The sequence below is a fragment of the Sorex araneus genome, chromosome 5, assembly GCF_027595985.1.
Source record: "Sorex araneus isolate mSorAra2 chromosome 5, mSorAra2.pri, whole genome shotgun sequence".
Taxonomy (NCBI): Eukaryota; Metazoa; Chordata; class Mammalia; order Eulipotyphla; family Soricidae; genus Sorex; species Sorex araneus.
Window position 1 is genome coordinate 55,551,525 of NC_073306.1, and position 19,440 is coordinate 55,570,964.

Below are 19,440 nucleotides of genomic sequence, written 5' to 3' on the forward strand. Positions count from 1 at the left end.
GAACCGGCCCAGGTCGGACCCTGGCTTTTAACATGTTTCTCTCTCCCCAGTGCTCAGAAGCCCCAGCTTGTGGTGGCTCACCAGCCTCCCAGGGACCAAAGCCAGTCACGTGGCTGTGCCCCACACCGGCAGGACTGGAAATGGATGCCCACGACATCCTGGGAGTGGTGAGGAGAAAGAAGAGAGACCATCTGAGATGCAGTTGTTCCATTGGCTGCCTTCAGTTGGCTTTTGCATGAAAAGGAAAAAAAAGCCTTTTTATTTCACTTTTTGAAAAAACCTCAGGAACCACTGGTTGGGATGACATTCCGCAAACCGCTTGGAGCATCATCTCAAGTGGGGTGTGTGTGTGTGTGTGTGTGTGTGTGTGTGTGTGTGTGTGTGTTTGCACCCCTGTGTTCCCTAGCGACCTTGTTACGCCCCCTGCTGGCAGAGGCAGGCATTGTCGATACCTAACCCGAGAACCTCATTTAGTTACCCACCACCTGCCTCCCAGTGCCCCCCCCCCCCACTGCAGCCAAAACGTTTTACTGTGGTTGGTCTCTAGGGTACTCGTACAGACAATGCTTCTCAACTAGAAGTATATTTTAAATCTTAAGAATAAAGGGGATGGGGCCAGAGAGATAGTACAGCAGGGAAGGCTCCTGTCTTGTACGGGGGTGCACCAGGTTTGATCCCCGGCATCCCATATGGTCCCCTGAGCACCGCTAGGAGTAATTCCTGAGTGCAGAGCAGGAGAAACCCCTGAGCATTGCCGGGTGTGGTCCAAAAGTCAAAAGAAGTTTTTTAAAAAGTGTGACCCCAAAAATCCAAAATAATTGTTTTAAAAAGGTGTACTAACTTTGAAACAATAAACAAACCTGTCGAAGTGAGTGAGCCAGGTCCCCGGGCTGATCAGGCCCTGGGGAAGCAGTGTGCCCTCGGGCTGATTCCTTAGCCTCCTCGCCACAGGCTCACAGCGTCCCGGGCTCCTGGTCCATTTCTCTGAGGTTCTGAGGAGAAATGCGGAGGACGAGAAAGAGAGAGGCATCTCCCCAGGCCAGAGCTTGGTTAAGGGCATGGTTACCATGCTGGGACCTTGCCAGGCTGAGGAGAGGCCAGTCACACCCATGCAGATGCCGGGGGTGCTGGCATTACACCACCAAGTGGCCCCCAACCCCCCGGCTGACCCGGAACGCCCTGTCTGTGATAGTCACATGATGCCCAAAGTCCCTCTCCCCGACTCTGCCTGTTGGAGTGTCTCCAATGTCATGTCCACCTTTGGAGTCACCCCTCTTGAGGGACAGGGACCATCTGGTTCCAGCTCAGGAGAAGAGCTGGCTGGAGGCCTCCTGGCATGCACCTGGGTGTCGTGGCAACGTGGGCAGCATGCTGAAGTGGGCAGCAAATCCATGCGCCCGGCCTGGGGCGGCTCCAACCTGCTGGTGCACTGCGGTGAAACCGCCTTCGACTTAATATATGCTAATTAGATTTTAATGGCATTCAGATTTCCAACAGTAGTGCAGTGCTAGCCATGGTAAGTTATAATCATAGCTAATTGGTAATTCTAACATAACAAATTTCTTGGATAAATTATTCTTAGTTAATAGTCCCCCAGGAACACCCTCAACACACACTCCCCCTCCACACACGTGCACACACACTCGCACATGGATCTTAGGGGACAGACACCAAGGAAAAAGGACGAGAGGGAAGCTCCCGGGGAGGGGGTTGGTCCGAGAGTCAGGATCCTGCAGGGCGCCAGCCAGAGCTTCCCCCCCCGCCCCGTGCTCTCGGTGTCCTGGGCACCTGGGATGGGCAGCAAAGGAGCAGGATCCGGGCCAAGTGCCCAGTGCAGAGGTCACAGCCACTGTCCACTGGAGATGCTCAGAGCACAGTCGCCATGGGAGGCGCCATCAAAGTGTGTGTGTGTGTGTGTGTGTGTGTGTGTGTGTGCATGTGCATGCGAGCATGACTTTGTATGAGTGTGTGGTGTGAGACTGTGTGTGTGTGTAAGTGAAGGTCAGCATAGGAGAGTGTGATTGTGAGACTAGGTGGTGTGTGAGATTGTGTGTCTGTGTGAGGGTGTACATGAGACCCATGAGTATGAGACTGAGTGTGTCAGTGTGTATAGGAGTGTATGAGAATGTGTGAGCATGTGTGTATTGTGTGAGTATGTGTGATTGTATATGTGAGCATATGTGATTGTATATGAGTGTGCATGAGCGTCTATCTGTGTGATTGTATGATTGCGTGCGTGTGTGTGTGTGTGTGTGTGTGTGTGCATGCCCTCACCGGCCACATCAGCCCCTCCTGCCCCCTGTGGGGCTGGCCGTCTCCCCTGGACAGCTCCCAGACCCCAAAAGAGGACAGTAGGAGTAGTTACTACTTCCTTTCCCCGACAGACCTCAGGGTGCAGTTCCGGAAACAGTCTGCCGCCACTGGTTGTCTCCCTGTGTCACTGGCCTCAGCTCAGGCTGTGCCCGGCTGCCATCTGGACTCAGACTTGACCTGCCTTTCTGGGAGGGCCTTTCTCTGGCTTGAGGCAGGTCAGGAGCTGTGCCAGGGACACCTCGCCTGAGCTCTGCTGACAGCAAAGGCCAAGACCCCAGGGCAGGGCAGGTGGTTTCGTGGGCCCAGGGGGTGGACACAGGAAGAGATATGGGGGAGATCGTGGTGTGTCCTTGGAGGCTGCTTGCCCTACCCCCCGCCCAGCCCCTACCTGCTCGGGGAAAGCCCCTTTGCCCCACCCCCCAGGGTGGGAAGTGCACTGAGATACCTGTCCTGTGCACTGTTGTCCGGGAGAGGCAACCTTGTAAGGAATCCAGTTAGTAAGTGGAGTTTGCCCTTCTGTTCTTCTCCTTCTCCCTTCCCTGCCCTGTGGGCTGGGATGATTTGCGGGCCCAGAATGACCTTGGGGAAAGGGAAGGGGACGGGCCCCCGCCTGATCTCTCTGCTGCAGAAGGATGGAGATTAATGATTAGCATCTGGTGCCGAGTGAGTGATAATGACAGGTGATATTTATTGAGCAAATACTATATGCCAGGCATTTCCTCAGCACTTTCTATGGCGCTCCGTTCAGCCCTAAGAAGTGGGTGTGGTGACCATCCTCCTTGAGACATGGCAGTCACCCAGGCATACAGGGGTGATGTAAATGGCCAGGAATCACCCAGCTACTCGAGAGCCACACTAGAATTTGAACCCAGCAGAGCTGGGTTTTAGAACTTACCTCCTTTACTACCTGCCTGTACAGGCTCTGGAACTGACCCCAAATGAGGTCAGTAGAAAATCTGGAAGAACCAGCTGTCTTGGTGGAGTTTCCGGAGAGATGAGAGGAAACGGAACAAACTTAGAGTCCCTGGCCGTTGCCTAGCCACCTGCTGGGGTTCTCACAGCCCTCAGCTTCCGCCCTCCTCTGCTGTGCGACCTTGAACAGGTCACAGGACTTCTCTGAGTCTGTTTCCTTGTTTCTGAAATGAAGACAATGTCTCCAGTCCTGGGAGGTTGTTACAAACTAGCTCCAACCAGTCTGCGCATGCGGAAAACCGGCAGCTGGCTCGCTGCCTCAATGCAGGGGAGCTGATATTCTTTCTTCCTGGGGGTTTCCCCAGCAGGGGACCTGGGGCCACTCCTGGCAATCAAGGGCCCAGACTCAGTCCTTGGGGACTTGATGGCTCAGTGTTCAGACCTGGTGATGCCAGGGGCCCCCAGAGCTGTACCTACCGGCCGTGGGCCGGGGGGGGGGGGGGTCGTGTGGAACTCTGGGGTCTCAAGCATGCGAGGCTTGTTCGCTCCATTCCTGCCGGCCCTCCCCCAGCCTCTCAGAGTCTCATGTTGTGGATACTTATTCTCACATCAGGTGGCCGAGGAGCTGTTACTCTGAGCTGGGAGCTCTGTGCTCAGAGAATGAAGCGGCTCCCCCGCCCTCGCTGTGCATGCAGGGTGTGGGGGAGCCGCTCAGCCCCCCTGGCCTGTATGCACCCCGTCTGTCCCCTGCTGGCTGGTGGGGCCGACCCAGCCACTACAGTGAAACTCGTTTCTAATGAATGTCCCAGCCCGAGCCGGACCAGACCGTCTCCCTGGGCTGGGGGTCAGTGAGTTGGGGCTCACAGGCTAGTCTCGAACCCCCGCCTCCCTGCACTTCCTCCCCTCTCCTCCTCCCCTCCAGCATCCAGAGTGGCCGAGGGACCCTGAGCAGCTGCGGACGTGGCCTTGCTGCCCTCCTGGCCCTGCACCTTGGCTCGCTGGCCGGTCTCTGTAGCTTCTGCCCTTCCTCGGGCACGGAGAGGGGCTCGGTCCTCCATGGCTAGGACCACCCAGGCCCTGGTGGGGGGGCGGGGAGGCACGCTCCAGTACTAGACGGTGTGTATGACTATTCTAGCCTCTTCCGGAGGGTCAGTCAACTGGGAGGTGGGCAGAGTGGACTCTGGGGGCAGCAGGGCACGGGCCGGCCGGGCTGGGAACACCCATGAACCCTCCCAAAGGGATTTTCTTCCTCCATCCCGCTCATGTGGCCCCTCCCCAGGAAGCCCGGGGGTCCCTCCCGAATAAACTGCTAGAGCCAAGCCGAGTACACCTGAGGACCCGCCACGGGGAGAAGCAGGATTCGGGGCCTCGGCCACTGCGAGCACTGGCCTCTCGGGGGGTTAGTGGCCTGAAAAGGGTCGGAGCTCTTCCTCCTGCCGGCAGATGCGGGCGTGGAGCTGTGCAGCCTGACACAATCAGCTCTCTTCTCTGAGCTCCCAAAGCTCTGCTGTCCACTCAGGAGGCCCCGCGAGACGGAAGGATCGTCCACGACGGTCAGCAGCGCCCAGCGGACAACTGCTGTGTTCTCGACAGGTGATGCCACAGGCAAGAGCCCCGGGCCTGTCCCTCCTGACCCTGCCCAGGCTCTGAGTCCTGGCCTTGCTCCCTCTCTCCCTCTGCAAGCGTCAGGCCTCTCCTCCCAGCAACCCTCCTCCTCTCCCTCCCCAGCCCCCTGCCCTCTGCGAGCTATAGTGGGTCCCCCTCGAGCTGCCACACGTGGTGGGGTCCAGCCACTCAGGATCAGTGGAAAAGGGGGAGCAGGGCTGTCTTAGGGGCATAGGCAAGGGAAGGACACCAGAGCCTTGCTGGGCCTCCCAGAACCCTTCACCCTGGTTACTTAAGAAAGTGAGGGACAGACACAGAAGGACTGCACTCATTCTCGGAGTATAAAATAACACAATACGAGATTGACACCAAGGACAGGAGACACAAGGGCCAGGAATACTGCCCCGTAGTTGGAAGCCTGCCTCATGAGCTGGAGGAGAAGGCAGCTGGAATAGAGAAGGGATCACTAAGACAATGATGGTTGGAGGGATCGCTCGGGATGGGAGATGTGTGCTCAAAGGAGATAAAGGACCAAACGTGATGGTCTCTCACTATCTGTATTGCAAACCATAATGCCCAAAAGTAGAGAGAGAGTATGGGGGAGACTATCTGCCATAAAGACAGGGGGAGGGTTGAGAAGGGGGAAGGAGGGATACCGGGGCATTGGTGGTGGGGAATGTGCACTGGTGGAGGGATGGGTGTTTGATCATTGTATGATGGAAACTCAAACATGAAAACTTTGTAACTATATCTCACGGTGATTCAATGAAAGAGAGAAAGAGAGAAAGAGGAAGAGGAGAGGAGAGAAAGGGAGGGGAGGGGAGGGGAAGAGAGGGGAGGGGAGGGGAGGGGAGGGGAGGGGAGGGGAGGGGAGGGGAGGGGAGGGGAGGAGAGGAGAGGGGAGGGGAGGGGAGGGGAGGGGAGGAGAGGAGAGGAGAGGAGAGGAGAGGAGAGGAGAGGAGAGGAGAGGAGAGGAGAGGAGAGGAGAGGAGAGGAGAGGAGAGGAGAGGAGAGGAGAGGAGAGTCAAACCAGCACTCCCGCCAGGGGCAGGTGCCTCCGACTGGCCGAGGCACCCAGGGGCCCAGGAGCTTGGTAAAGGGCATATTTTGATCTGGCAGGTCTGGGCGGGCCCCGAGCATTTGCACTTCCTGTCAAGCTCCTGGGGGCTGCTTAGTTGCTGGCCCTGGGACCACACTTTTGGACACGGACCGCCAGCTCTCTGCTCAGTGTTGTTGGCAAGCGTCTCCTGTGATCCTGGGGCTCAGTAAAGCTGGGGTGGGCTCCCCACGGTGGGGGGTGGGGGCTGCCCAGAGCCGGCCCTTGTAGGAGACTGGTCTGTGCCACCCCAGAGCGTTCACCGACGGACTCATTTCACTCTCGGGGGGTGAACGGCAAGGACTCCCGTATCCCCGTTTGACCAAAGGGAAATCAAGGCACAGGATAGTTAAAGCAAGTCCCCCCCCCACTCCCCCCCCCCCCCCCCCCCCCCCGACAGCAGAGGACGGAGCTGGACCTGAGACCCAGACAGGGTCTCAGGCGGTGAGAGAAGGAAGCGCCCTGCGGCTGGTAGTGTGAGAAGGAGGGGTGAGGGCTTCCACTTAGGAAGATTCCTCCAAAGTGCTTTCTTCTGTGGCCTGGGCCTCGGGAGCAATGCAATTAGAGGTGGGCGGGACTGGAGCCGGCTGGGGGGCAGCTGTCCGGGAAGCTCGGCTGGGGTGGCTGCAGCTGGAGGCCCCCTGGCCTGTGCTGACACTGGGGCCCATTTGGGAAAACAATGCATGTATTTTGCACATCTTTTTCCTGCCACCCATCACTCTGCCACCCATCACTCTGCGCTGTCACTCCCCGGAGGAGGCCAAGGGCGTAATCACTGACAAAACGGTTTAAGTGCTTTTTGGAAAACTCCCCCACTCCTCTGCGCTGAGCTCTGCCTCCCTGCTGGGCTGCCGGGCGTGTCCTACGGCCCCCTCAGCCTGTCTGGGCCCCCCATCTCTGTCCGGGCGCACCCCAGACTGCTCTCTCTGACCCTCTCTGTGTCTCTGTGTCTCTGTCTCTCTCTGTCTCTTTCTCTCTGACTCTGTCTCTGTCTCTCTCTGACTCTCTCTATCTCTCTCTTTGACTCTCTCTTTCTCTGACTCTCTGACTCTCTCTCTCTGTCTCTCTCCGGCTCTCTGTCTCTCTCTATCTCAACCTGTCTCTGTCTTTTTCTGTCTCTCTCTGACTCTCTATCTCTCTCTGCATGTCTCTGTCTCTCTCTACCTTGTCTCCATGTACCCCACTATCTTTGTCTCTTTCTGTGTCTCTGTTTTTCTGTCTCCGTGTGTCTGTCTCTCTTCTAGATCTCTCTCTCTCTCTCTCTCTCTCTCTCTCTCTCGGCCACACCTGGTCGCGCTCAGGGGTTATTCCTGGCTCTGTGCTCAGGGATCACTCCTGGTGGGGCTCAGGGAACTGTATGGGATGCCGGGGATCGAACCCTCGTCAGCCATGTGCAGGGCAGGCGCCCTCCCCGCTGTGCCATCTCTCTGCTTTTGTAGGCTCCCAGCCTGGGCCACTGGCTGTGCTGGTCCTTTGGTCCTGGGATTGAGCTCAGGGTCCCGTGATGCCAGGTGCACGCGGCACCATTTGGGCCACCTCTTAGCCCTGCTTTGCTTTTTCAAAGACGCATTGTCTATCGGGTGGCCATGCAAAATATCTCCCCCCTCCTGCCTTTTTGCTGCTAGGACCAGCAATGTTTCAGCTGTGCCCCAGAGTCTTCAGGCCCTCCTGACCTGGGGTCATCCTGCAAACAATGTTGGAAGAATTGGTTTCCATATTCTGCTTCTCTATAATGGTCTGTCTGCAATGTCATTACCTCCGGGAAGCCTGCCTTGGTTTCCCAGCAGAACCATTGTTCACCCCTTCGTGATCGTATTGCAACTTTATTGCAATGCCTTACAGAGAGTTCCAGCCCGTCTCCATTCAAATACAGTAATTCAGGTGGATTACATGTTTCGGAACATAGTCGCCATACTGTTAATAAGCAATACTGGCACATGTTTTTTAATCTATCAAATGCTTTTACCAAGGGTTGTTTAGATCATGTTAACTTTTATGGCTTTGAGGAAGCGAGTTACTGTACCTTCCCCACCACCAAAGAGCCCAGACCTCCCACCACTGTCCCTTGGTCACCCCTAGTCCGCCTCTTCCTTCAACCCGCACTCCCCCCACTGCCTGGGGATCTCAGTTCTGTGACCAAAGGCCAAGGTTTCTCATCATTCGATATTGCCTATTTCTTTGCTTTGTTTCTCTCTATGTACAGCTTTTTAAAGAGCCTCACATAATGGGTGCACCCCACTGTTCTGCGGTAGGAGCCCTTTAATAGCAGGATCTGCCCAGTAGGTCTTGGAATTTCTTTTGCCTGTCTGCGGCCTGACCAGGGGAATGCAGATAAGCCTGTCGACGAAGGATGAAGACGCCATCTCCGCTCTCAACCTGGGTCTGTTTCACTAGTCCTCCCTCCTTCCCTCCCTTCCTCCCTCCCTCCCTCCCTCCTTTCCTCCCTCCCTCCCTCCCTCCCTCCATCCCTTCCTTCCTTCCTTCCTTCCTTCCTTCCTTCCTTCCTTCCTTCCTTCCTTCCTTCCTTCCTTCCTTCCTTCCTTCCTTCCTTCCTCCCTCCCTCCCTCCCTCCCTCCCTCCCTTCCTTCCATCCTTCCTCCTAATCCTGAATGGAATCAGCCATCCTTTCCTGCCCACTCTGGGTTCAAAATTTTCAAGTTCAAAAGAACTTATTTCTTTACTTAGGTTGTGGGGTCACACCTGGTGATGCTCAGGGGGACATTCGGGGTTCATTCCTAACTCAGGAATTACTTTTACTGGCGCTCGGGGGACCATATGGGATGCTGGGGATCGAACCTGGGTTGGGCGCATGCAAGGCAAGTGCCCTACCCACTGTGCTATCACTCCAGCCCCTCAGAATTCTCAAGTCCAGAGCCCAAAGCAGACATTTGCCACATTGGCCATGGCCCCGAGCCTCCCAGTGAGTCTCTCTGGTGGCCCCCTGCTGTGTACTTCATCCACTGGCTGCTCAGACATTAATGCACTTCAGGGGCCAGTGGCGCCCGACAACCACACCGTTAATAGGGCAAAGCAATTCCAATTTCATGCCTACATGGGCTTTCTTCTATTAAGGCCAAGAGAAGGAACAAATCTTTTTTTTATTCCTTCCAGAAAATAGGCAAAGGCATTTGTGTGACAGGGGTTTAGGGAGAGAGTCGGCCGGCGGCGGCGGCCGAGGCTGTGGTGTGGCAGCTGGGGAAGAAGGAAGTAGGTCAAGGAGGCGTGTGGCGCTGTGTGGTTGTCGCCTGCGGAGCTGGCCTGGGTACTGACACTGACAGATAACCCGCATCTGTAACACTGGAGAGTCCTCTGCCTCACTGTAGCGCTCAACGTGCAAAACACGGAGCTTTTATTGAATGAACGCATCATTTATTCATGATGGTTTAAGAAAGAGAGATTGCACCAAGGAGTCATTTTAGCTTCCCAGTTTAAAGGAGCGCATAAGTTCCCATGGCGGATGGGAAACCCAGATCCTCCACTGCACAGTTCCCAACGTGGGGCTGCTGTGTGGGCAGAGGGTGCCCCTGCACCCACCTGCTGCTCCAGGTAACCTTGTAGATCTTCTCAGAGAGACGTGGCATCTGTTTGTGCGTACCCGGAATCGAGGCTAGCCCAGGCCGAGCCTGGTCGGATCCCTGGAACTGCATATCCTGATCCCTGAGCACTGGTGTGGCCCCAGACTGAAGCCAAGCAAACCAGCCACCACACCCAATCCATCCATCGAGACTGCCTTGAAACACGGATGCCGTGCTTTGGTCAAAAAAGGAAAAAAAGCGCATAGAAATAGCGTGCAAAGTTCTCTGAGGCCCGGGGAGGGGTTGGATGCTTCAGCTCGCTCCCTCTGTTCCCTCCAGCCTTGCAGGACCAGTCTGCCGGGGAGTGGAGACGGTGGGCAGGACTGCCCTGGACCAGCCAGCGACCGTCCCGCTGGCTGCGGGACCCAGACGGAAGCAGGCTGAAAGAGCCAAACCCGGCCCGGAACAGCAGCCAAGCAGAGGCAAACGGGAAATCCAGGGACAGCTGCTGTTTTAAACCACTGTGTCTGGGGATGTTTGTCATACAGCATCACTGAGGCGACAGATAACGGACACAGGAGGCTTAGGGCAGTTTCCTACTTAATCCGCAGCATTCGTGCCACCCGTTGGATCCGTGGTGAGCAGAGGAGAAGTATTTCTTTTTTTTTTTTGGGGTATAAAATGTAGGGAATCATTTTATTTATTTTTTTTTGTTTTGTTTTTTGTTTTTTTTTTGTTTTTTTTTAATTAGTTTATTTTTAATTAGAGAGTCATCGTGAGGGTACAGTTACAGATCCATACATCTTTGTGCTCATGCTTCCCCCATACAAAGTTCGATAACCCATCCCTTCACCAGTGCCCATTCTCCACCACCCGTAAACCCAACATCCCTCCCCCCCTCCCCAGTCCCGTCTCCCCCCACCCCACCCTGCCACTATGGCAGGGAATTCCCTTTTGTTCTCTCTATCTGATTAGGTGTTGTGGTTTGCAATAAAGGTGTTGAGTGGCCATTGTGTTCAGTCTCTAGTCTGTATTCCGCCCGCCTCACCCTTCCCCCACATGACCTCCAACCACATTTTATTTGGTGTTCCCTTCTCTGAGTTACCCAGAATGAGAGACCAGCCTCCAAGCCATGGCAGAGGAGAAGTATTTCTTGAGTGACTGTGATTTTGGAAGCACAACTACTGCCTTCTCCCTCACGCACACACTAAATTGTCCTCCCTCTCAGGGTAATCCCAGGCTTTGCCGATGTTATTCTCTGTCTGGAATATTCTCCTCCATTCTCTGCCTGGCCCAACTCTTTAAATTCATCTTTCTTTTTTGGGGGAGGGGGTCTCACATGGTGCTCAGGAGGCCCAAGGTCCCTGCCATTGGTTCTTGGGCAGCCTGATGTTCAATCCCAGGACTGCTGGAATATGTGATGCAGCCGGGGCCCTGTGGTGCCAGGGATTACCCGGGTACCCTGGCTGGGGCCTCTAGGGCCCTGGCATTTGCCCCAGGAATCAAACTCCAGTCCATGCCCTAACTGTTATCCTCTCTCTTGGCCACTCGGCTTCTATCTTCCTTCGAACGCTTGCTCCTATGCCATCTGCTCTTTGGCCTCCTCTCTTCCTTACGGAGAGGAAGACTCTCCCCCTGCTGAAGGCTCCGGGAAGCAGTCGGGATGTGGGAGGCACGTCCCAATCAAGCTCTGTTGATGGATTGGGGGGATCCTGGGACCTGCTTCTCCCCAGTGCTCCTTCAGTGACTGTCACCTGGGTGCCGGCACAGGCCTGGCCTGGAGCACATCTCTGGATATGGTGCCGATTCATTCTTTCTTCTTTCACTCCCCAAATATTTGCTGAGTTCCTGCCCTAGGCTAGGCTCAGCCCTGAGGACACAGCAGGCAATGAAAGCCAGGCTCAGTAGCCCCCTGGCCAGGAGCAGGGAGAGGGCGATCAATGAATAAGAAAAGCACCAACTAGGGGCCGGAGCGATAGCACAGCAGGTAGGGCGTTTGCCTTGCACACGGCCGACCCAGGTTCGATCCCTGGCATCCCATATGGTCCCCCGAGCACCGCCAGGAGTAATTTCTGAGTGCAAAGCCAGGAGTAACCCCTGAGCATCACTGGGTGTGACCCAAAAAGCAAAAAAAAAAAAAAAAGCACCAACTAGCAGTGAGCACTGGGCAGAGAGATTCAGTCACCATCGAAATGATAGAGAAGACTCAGCACTGCCCAACTCAGGGCAACAGGATCAGAGAGAGCCAAGGCCCTGAGGCCAGGAAGAGGCCTGAGGAGGAGGGAGAGACGAGCAATTGGAACAAAGAGAGAGACTGGGGCCAGGCCCCGGGAGCCCATTGGGGTTTGGGTGTATCTCCTGTGTCTAAGAAAGCCACCTGAGTTGGAGGGCTCCCTGGAGTGACATGCTGAGAAGGAGCTCCTGGCTGCTGAGGGACCCCAGAGTACAGTGGGGGAGAGAAGGGGAGTCGGAAGACCATGCAGGAGGCTTAGCCAGTGTCCCGGGGGGCGGTGCCCTCTGAAGGGCGGAGGTCGCTGAGAAGCAGGGAAGTGAGCAAGTCCAGGCTGAGTTGTGAGCGCCCAGGTGACACATGCTGAATCTCACAGGGAGCAAGGAAGGGATGCCGCGGAGATCATCGCTGGGCCCGACATCTGGGCTGATGTTTGGGGGGGCTACTTCTAGAGAAGGAGGGGCCGGGGGAGGAGCTGATTCTGGAAGGAGGAGTTTGGAAGTTGGATTTCAAACCTCGTCAAGTTGGAGAGGCCCGTTAGCTCTCCGGTGTGGGAGGCCGGCAAGAGGAGGGTGCTGGCTGACTCCGGAGTCTAGGGGGAGGCTGGCCCAGCTGGGACCCGCGTGGCAGCCTGGAAACTGACCGGCCACATCCAGGTCCTGACTTGGCCAGGGGCAAAGGGGCCATGATGACAGGAAGGGAATGGAACCTCTGCTCAATCTCAGTCCCGGGGGGCTGCGGCTGCACCTTTACAGGCTGGGTCCTGCTTCTTAGGGCCTGCAGGGTCCCAGGGAGGCACGGGAGGTGGGGCTGGGATTGTCTAGAGTTGTTCTGTCTCTCCTGGGTACAGGGGCTGGGGGGTGAAGACAGGGGCCTCTAGGCAGAGAGGTGAGCTCGAGCCCATCCTCCCAGCTCCGGCAGCTCTGGCCCGGCCCACTACTCAGGAGTGAGTCGTGTCTGCCCCTGTGTCTCTGGGGCAGACACGAGCTGTGAGTTCAATCTTCCCTTTCCTTTCCAGCACACACAGGACAACTGAATTTCCCAGCATTCCCTGATGTCAGGTGATGGGGGGGTGCACATGGCTACTTTGGCCAATGGGATGTGGGCTAACATGACATACAAAACCATGACGATGACGATGATGAATGATGATGATGAAGATGACGACAATGATGATGATGGAAAACCATGATATGATGATGATGATGATGATGATGACGATGACATAGATGACGAGGCCTGGCCCCTGAAAGCATCCCGTGTGACCGTATGGGCTGCCCATTGGTGCTGCAGTGAATGGCCACTATCCTAGTGGATCACAGCAGCAGCATTTCATTTTCTGGAGTCCTGAAATCTGAAATGTGTCCTAGAGGCGACAGGAGCTGGCCAAGCCTGTCCCTTCCGACGGCTCAGGAGAGCATTTGGGCCCACATTCAGGCTCTAGAGGGGTCCTGAATTCCTCGATCAGACCCTCCCTGGCTTCCCTGGAGGCCCTCTTCCACTTCCTCTCCAGTCCTCTCGTCCCCTTCTCTAGGCCCCCTTGTGGTTTCATCCTGATCACCTATTCGCCTGGGGTCAACTCCCAACTTCTAGAGCCTTCTGTGGCTCACACCAGCATACTCTTCTTTGTCTCAGGGTGACATGCTCACAGGGTGATGTGGGTGGGGACGGCGTGGGGGGAGCCTTGTTTCGCTCGTGGCACTGACTCTCCATCCCCCTCTCTCCTGGATCTAGAGTCCAGAGGTCACCTGTTAGGGGAGTGGCTCCCAGAAGGACGGGGCTGTCCATGGGCTGGTCAGGATCCCACATTGGTGATTATCTAGTGAGGCTGGGATGTGGGGGGAGGTGCGGGTGATATTCCTGCACCCGAAGTCCTGGACTCAGTCCTCTGGGAATTGTCCTAGTGATGCCCAGGGCTGGCACAGCTCAGAGGCCAGTCCCCCTCCCCTGCCCTGGGACTTCAAGTCTTGCCCTCTGAGCTAATAGCCAGAGGACACGAGTTGGGGGCGCGTGGTATTCCAGTGTAGAAAGTTCTGGAACATCCACTCACTTTCAGATGATCTTGTTGATGTTTGTCTTGACCCTCGGGCTAGCTTCCACTAACAGAATTCACAGACATGACCCAGGCAGATGCCTTAATGATACCAGAGTGGCCCAGCTACCAGCAGAGGAGCTGGTATCCGATGCCCACTGCCCTGGAGGCTGGGCAGAACAACACCCTGAGGAGGAGATGCCCTGAGTATAGACGGGTCCCGGACCTACTTCCTCCTGGCTGTGACCATGAACACCCTCATGGGTGCACTGGGGGCCGACTCTGAGCTGTGTGTGTGTGGGGGGGGGGGGGGTTACCTGTGTCACTGTCCCACAAGCAGGTGGTGATACTCAGCTTCCTGCAAGAGTCTCTGACCCCTGCCCGTCACAGCAATGACCTGCCTCGACCTCCCTCCCCCGGGACCCTGCCTTCACCCCCACGCCCCTTCCACAGCTGCTGTGAGGCTCCAGCCAGAAAGCACGTGAAGAATGCAGAGCACAGACCCAGGTGGGGAAAATTGTTCTGTTTGTTTTAATCAAACCGATTGAAGAAGCCAAGACACGGACAGAAAGAGACTAAGAACCAGACTGGAAATCGTTTAGAAAAGAAATGAAGCTGATGGTGGAGGTGTCGGTGCCGATGGAGTCAGGGCCGGCCGGGCCTTCACGTCAGCTCCAGGACCACTGTCAGGGCGAGCACCAGGGTGAGCCGGACGCCAGCAGGGCCAGAGACGGAACCTGTGAGGGGCGGGGGGCAGAGGGACAAGGGGCGGCTCAGAGCCCATCTCTCAGGCCCGTGCTGCATTCTTGGGTGGCACCAGAGTGCCAAGGTCCCGCCGAGTCTGGATGCAGCATGGAGCTGCACCCGCTCTCACCCGCATACCCACTCTCACCCCCTCTGGGCTGCACCTCTCTGGGCTGCACCCCCTCACCCCCGCCTCTCTGGGCTGCACCCACTCACCCCCACCTCTCTGGGCTGTATCCACTCACCCCCACCTCTCTGGGCTGCTCCCACTCACCCCCACCTCTCTGGGCTGTATCCACTCACCCCCACCTCTCTGGGCTGCATCCACTCACCCCCACCTCTCTGGGCTGCACCCACTCACCCCCACCTCTCTGGGCTGCACCCACTCACCCCCACCTCTCTGGGCTGCTCCCACTCACCCCCACCTCTCTGGGCTGCTCCCACTCACCCCCACCTCTCTGGGCTGCTCCCACTCACCCCCACCTCTCTGGGCTGCTCCCACTCACCCCCACCTCCCTGGGCTGCACCCCCTGACCCCCACTTCAATGAACTGTACCCACTCTCACCCCCACTCCTGTGCCCTGGTTCACCTCACTGTGTGACCCCATCTCTGCCCTGGGCCTGCCGGTGACCACCAGGACCTCCCAGGGACACCTCGGGGTGCAGGAATGGGGGTGTCTTCATGGAACGGTGAGAGTCAGCTCAGCCTGGGAGGACAGGGCCGGCAGGGGGGAAGCAGCATCTGGCCTGAGGGGACAGACTCTGGCCACTGTGTCTGTCTTGCTCCTGCTGTGTGTGGAGTGACCGGGGCCCCAGAAGTCAAGGCCACTGGCCCCGCTGTGCAGCCTCTCCCCCCTCAGGCGTTTGGGTGCCAGGGCAGCGGAGCTCTCTGTGCTCCGAGGGGAGGAGTCTCTGCAGAAGGTGAGAGTGGGCGCGCAGGGGTGGGGGGCACTGAGTCTCTAGAGCACTCCCCAGATGCCCAGGGGTGCAGAGTCCCTCTTTATTGGCCAAATGCCCACACCTCACCGCCTTGACCAACCAGGACTCTGTCTAACTAGTGGACAGTTGCCAGCCCCCCTCGAGTTCAAGGGTATACACAGATGTTTGGTGGTGATGGGGGGGGGGCGTCTGGAGCTTCAGAGCCTTGAAATGGGGGGCACTTACCATTGGAGTCCTCTGTTCCTCTCGGGATATTTGGGTTTTCTGTTGGGGAGAACAGAGAGTGGAAGCATTGGAACCAGAGAAGGAATGTGCCCTCTGCTGTCCCGCACTGACCCCTGCCGAGTCCGCAGTGGGCTGCGAGGCCTCTGCGGGCCGGGAGCCCCGTTCTACAGATGGAGAGACTGAGGGCGGGGACACGCTCGCCCTGAGGCTGCCCGGCTGCTAAGGGGGCGTCTGTGGTCTGGACGCCAAGCCCTGGGGCTCAAACATGACCAAGAGCTGCTCCTAGGGCTACTAGAGCGGCCAGCAGTGGCCCTCCCCGCGGGGGCCCGCCCCAGGGGGCCACCCCGTCCCAGCGGGCCGCCGAGTACCGAACACGATGAGCCGGGTGTGGGTGTCGGTGGAGCCCAGGGGGTTCTGGGCCGTGCAGCGGTACATGGACCCGTTGAGCTCGGCGGGCACACGCTCCAGCACCAGCTCCTTCCCCGCGAACTCCGCGCTGCCGTCCAGCAGGCGGCTGCCCACCCGGGTCCACGTGAACAGCGGCTCCGGGAAGACCTCGTTCTGTGGGCCAGAGCAGGGGGCTGGGGTGAGCGCACGGGGCCGACAGCCCTCGGTCATCACCCCGAGGGGCTGTGGAGGGGCCGCCCCAGGCCAGGGAGACGAGCGCCTGGGAACCGGAATGTTCCATTCCAGGAGCTCCGGCCACAAGCTCTTGCCGTTCCTCATCAGAGCCGTTTCCTCGGACCAGGAGACACGCCCCGGCCATGCCGGAGGCCCAGGGAAGGGGCTCAGGGTGGGCTGCCCCGGGTTTGGGTGCCCTGAACGCCCCCCTCCCCTGCCGCTTTTGCTGCGTGGAGGAGGCTGACCTGGAATCCGTGGACCAGGATCCGCACAGTGTCCCCGACCCGGGCTCGGCTGGGCGTCATCATGATCTTAGGGCCTTTGGGGGCGACTGGAGGGAGAGGAAGACCCGGTCAGAGAGGGGCACGGGGGTGGGGGGTGGGAAGGGGGAGGTGGGCCGAGTGGTTGAAGGAGGCGCTGAAACCAGAAAGGCAAGTTCCGACCCTAGAGTGGGGGTTCCCAGGATCCTCTGCCTCGGAGCTGGGTGTGGCGAGGGGGCTCATTCAGTCATTCCTGCTGCCTGCATGCATTCATTCCTGCTGCCTGCACTCACGGCTGCCTCCATTCCCAGGTGGATCCCTGCAGGGTAGGCACCTGGGGATTCAGCACCCGGACCTTGCCCCTGTGGGGCTCATGCACAGTGGGGGTGAAGGGCAAGGCCATTCCCGAGACGCCAGAGGCTGGTGGAGACCGGATGCACAGGGGTGCTATCTGAGAGTCAGCTCAGTGCTGGTGGGCAGAACCCCCAGCTGCAAGGCCGTGGAGCACCCCCGACTCTCTCTTGCCCTGAAGCTCTCTCAGGCCGTTCTTACTCCCACTGTGTAGCTGAGTCGACTGAGAACCAGAGAGAGGGACGTGGCTGAGGTCACAGGGCGAGGGAGCGAGTCGGGGCCAAACTCCAGGTCCCCTCACTCTTGCTCCAGAAGTCCTGCTCCCTGCTTAGCCCAGTGGACTGAGTGCATGATCCTGGGCACTGACTGCAGGGTCCCAAGTGAGCACTGCCGGGAGTGACCAAGCCAGACCATTCCCAGCTCACTGGCACTAGGAAGACTTTGTGGAATCTCAGGATTGGGCAGTGGGCAGCCCAGCTCTTCCCCTGGTCCTCTGCCTCGTTCTCCTGTGTCACTTCTTGTCCGTGACCCTGTCCCCAGCTGGGACAGACTTCCCAAAGGCACTGTCTCCTGTGCTCAGGAAATCACCATGGATGGGACAGCCCTTCAAGTTCCAAATTGGGAAACTGAGGCCCATGCGGATCGGGAGGGCTCCAGGGGACCCCCCCCCCAGTCTGCTGCCCATGCTGCCCAGCCCAGGGCTCTTGCCCCCACTCATTTGATCATTTCCCCCCCACCATTCAACACGGAATTGTTGGGACCGGAGTAGAAGGATAGCAGGGTGCTTGCCTTGTGCACAGCTGACCTGGTTCGATTCCCAGCACCCCCTATGATTCCCCCCCCCTCAACCTCAGCTGCCAGGGGTGATGCCCTGAGCATAGAGCCAGGAGCAGACCTTGTGGCCCCATCTCCAGGTGTGGCCCCAAACAAAACAAAACAAAACAAAACAAAACACCAAAGTGTCATCGAGTCAGCTTCGGGCTGTGCTGAAGCTTTGTGGGATGACATCAACACACACACAAATCCACGAAACGCCCACTTGGAGGTACTGAGAGGGTCCGGCTGAGTGGGGAGGGACAGCTGCTCAATCGCTTCCAACACTGGCCATGCCAGCCCAGACAGGAAGGCCTCACGGGGCCTGGTGGGAGGAACGGTCAGGGCCTGGCCCTGAGATGGGAAGGGCAGACCCCACAGAGCTTCCTGGGCGGGAGGCTTCGAGGGGAGTGCCCGGCTGCGCCTCCCCTCTGTCATCTGCCAGGGGAGAGCGTGGCCCCAGGCCCCGGGCTGGCTGGAGGGCCCTCCTTCCCCGCCCGCCCTGGCTCCTTGAGCCTCTCCCTCCCCATCAGACTCTCGCAGTGGAAATCAGAGCAGCTCGCAGCTGTGTGTGCTCTCCTGGGCACTGCCAATTTCGTTCTCTGAGAACAAGACCAAAGGACTATTAATTAATCCGCTAGCAAGACAGCTGATGTGCCCCCCGGGGCTGGGGGAGCTTGGCGGGGGGAGGCGCTGGGCCGTCTGGAGGAGAGGAGGGGGTGGAAAGGAAGGAGTCGCTCTTCTGCCACTGTGTCCTTCAACGGGAGGAAGGAGCACTGGCGGGCGGGGGGGGGGGGTCCCCAAGCAAGTCCCGTCTTGTGTCCTTGGATGAGTCACTTCCCCTGGCTTTTCCCCAGTGCACCAGGGCGCAGTGCTAACAGCCCTTGCTGTTAGGGATCCAGGGGTCATGTTTGAGGCGGGCCCCTGCTGGCCCCCTAGGCCTGGACTCACTGGACCTTTCAAGGCTGACCCTGCAAGGAAGTGAGGGCTTAGGAGGGGACGACAAAGCCACTCTCCCACCTTCTTGGTTACCTCTCAAAGGCAGTGGTGGTGTATCTGCAGCTGTGGGTTGTGGTTCTGTTGGTCCAGCTGCAGCCAGCCCTGTCCTGGAGAAGCTGAGCCCGGAGGCCAAAGGCAGACACCCGTGTCCCAAGAGATCCGATGCCTTACCGCCCTGCTGGACCCCACCGAGTCTTCAGGTTCCCAGGGCTCTGACAGCTTATGGCAGGCGCCAGGCTGGGCACCTCACCCCCACTCTAGGTCTTCCATGGCAGCCCATCCACCTCCTGCGGCTTGGCTGAGGTCACACAGGAAGTGCTAGGAGCAGTGTCGGAGGGCATGGAAGTCTCCAGGGGGAAGTAGGGGGGGGTCTTCTTTTACTGGAGAAGAGGCTCACGCCCTGGCTCCTGGAGGCTCCTGTGTGCTGGTGACCCCGAGGGCACCGCAGGGGAGGTGTGGGGACTCCTGTCCTCTGTCCTCCTCCTCTTCCTGATCCCGGAGGTTCCCCATCAACTCCTGATTCACGGTGACTTCTCCTGGCAACTCCAGCCCCCCCCCCTGCGCACCCCCATCTGCCTCGGGGCTCCAGAAGTCAGGCCAACTGCAACCGGCCTCACACTTCTACCAACACCCTTAAGCCCACTGGTGGTGCCTGACTGTCAAGCCCTAGGGCCCCTTGCCTACACCGAGAACATTCCCCCTTGGAGTAATAGAAAGGCTTGTGCTCATTCCAAGGGCTTTCACGCCTCGAATGGCCCGGGCCCAGAGAAGAGCCAGAGTGCAGA

The 19,440-nt window shown here is 58.1% G+C and overlaps 1 protein-coding gene across 2 annotated transcripts in view; it reads right to left on the reverse strand.

The window, feature by feature from the left end:
- Positions 1 to 14,211: 14,211 nt before the first annotated feature.
- Positions 14,212 to 19,440, reverse strand: part of IGSF21 (immunoglobin superfamily member 21) — a 252,856-nt gene continuing 247,627 nt past the window's right edge. For both annotated transcript variants that reach the window (XM_055140229.1, XM_055140228.1), the window contains 4 exons: positions 16,478 to 16,563; positions 15,980 to 16,172; positions 15,612 to 15,650; positions 14,212 to 14,440 (listed from right to left, as the gene is read on the reverse strand). In XM_055140229.1, coding sequence (XP_054996204.1) covers positions 14,367 to 14,440; positions 15,612 to 15,650; positions 15,980 to 16,172; positions 16,478 to 16,563 — 392 coding nt within the window. In that variant the 3' untranslated portion in view covers positions 14,212 to 14,366. The remainder of the gene's footprint in view (positions 14,441 to 15,611; positions 15,651 to 15,979; positions 16,173 to 16,477; positions 16,564 to 19,440) is intronic.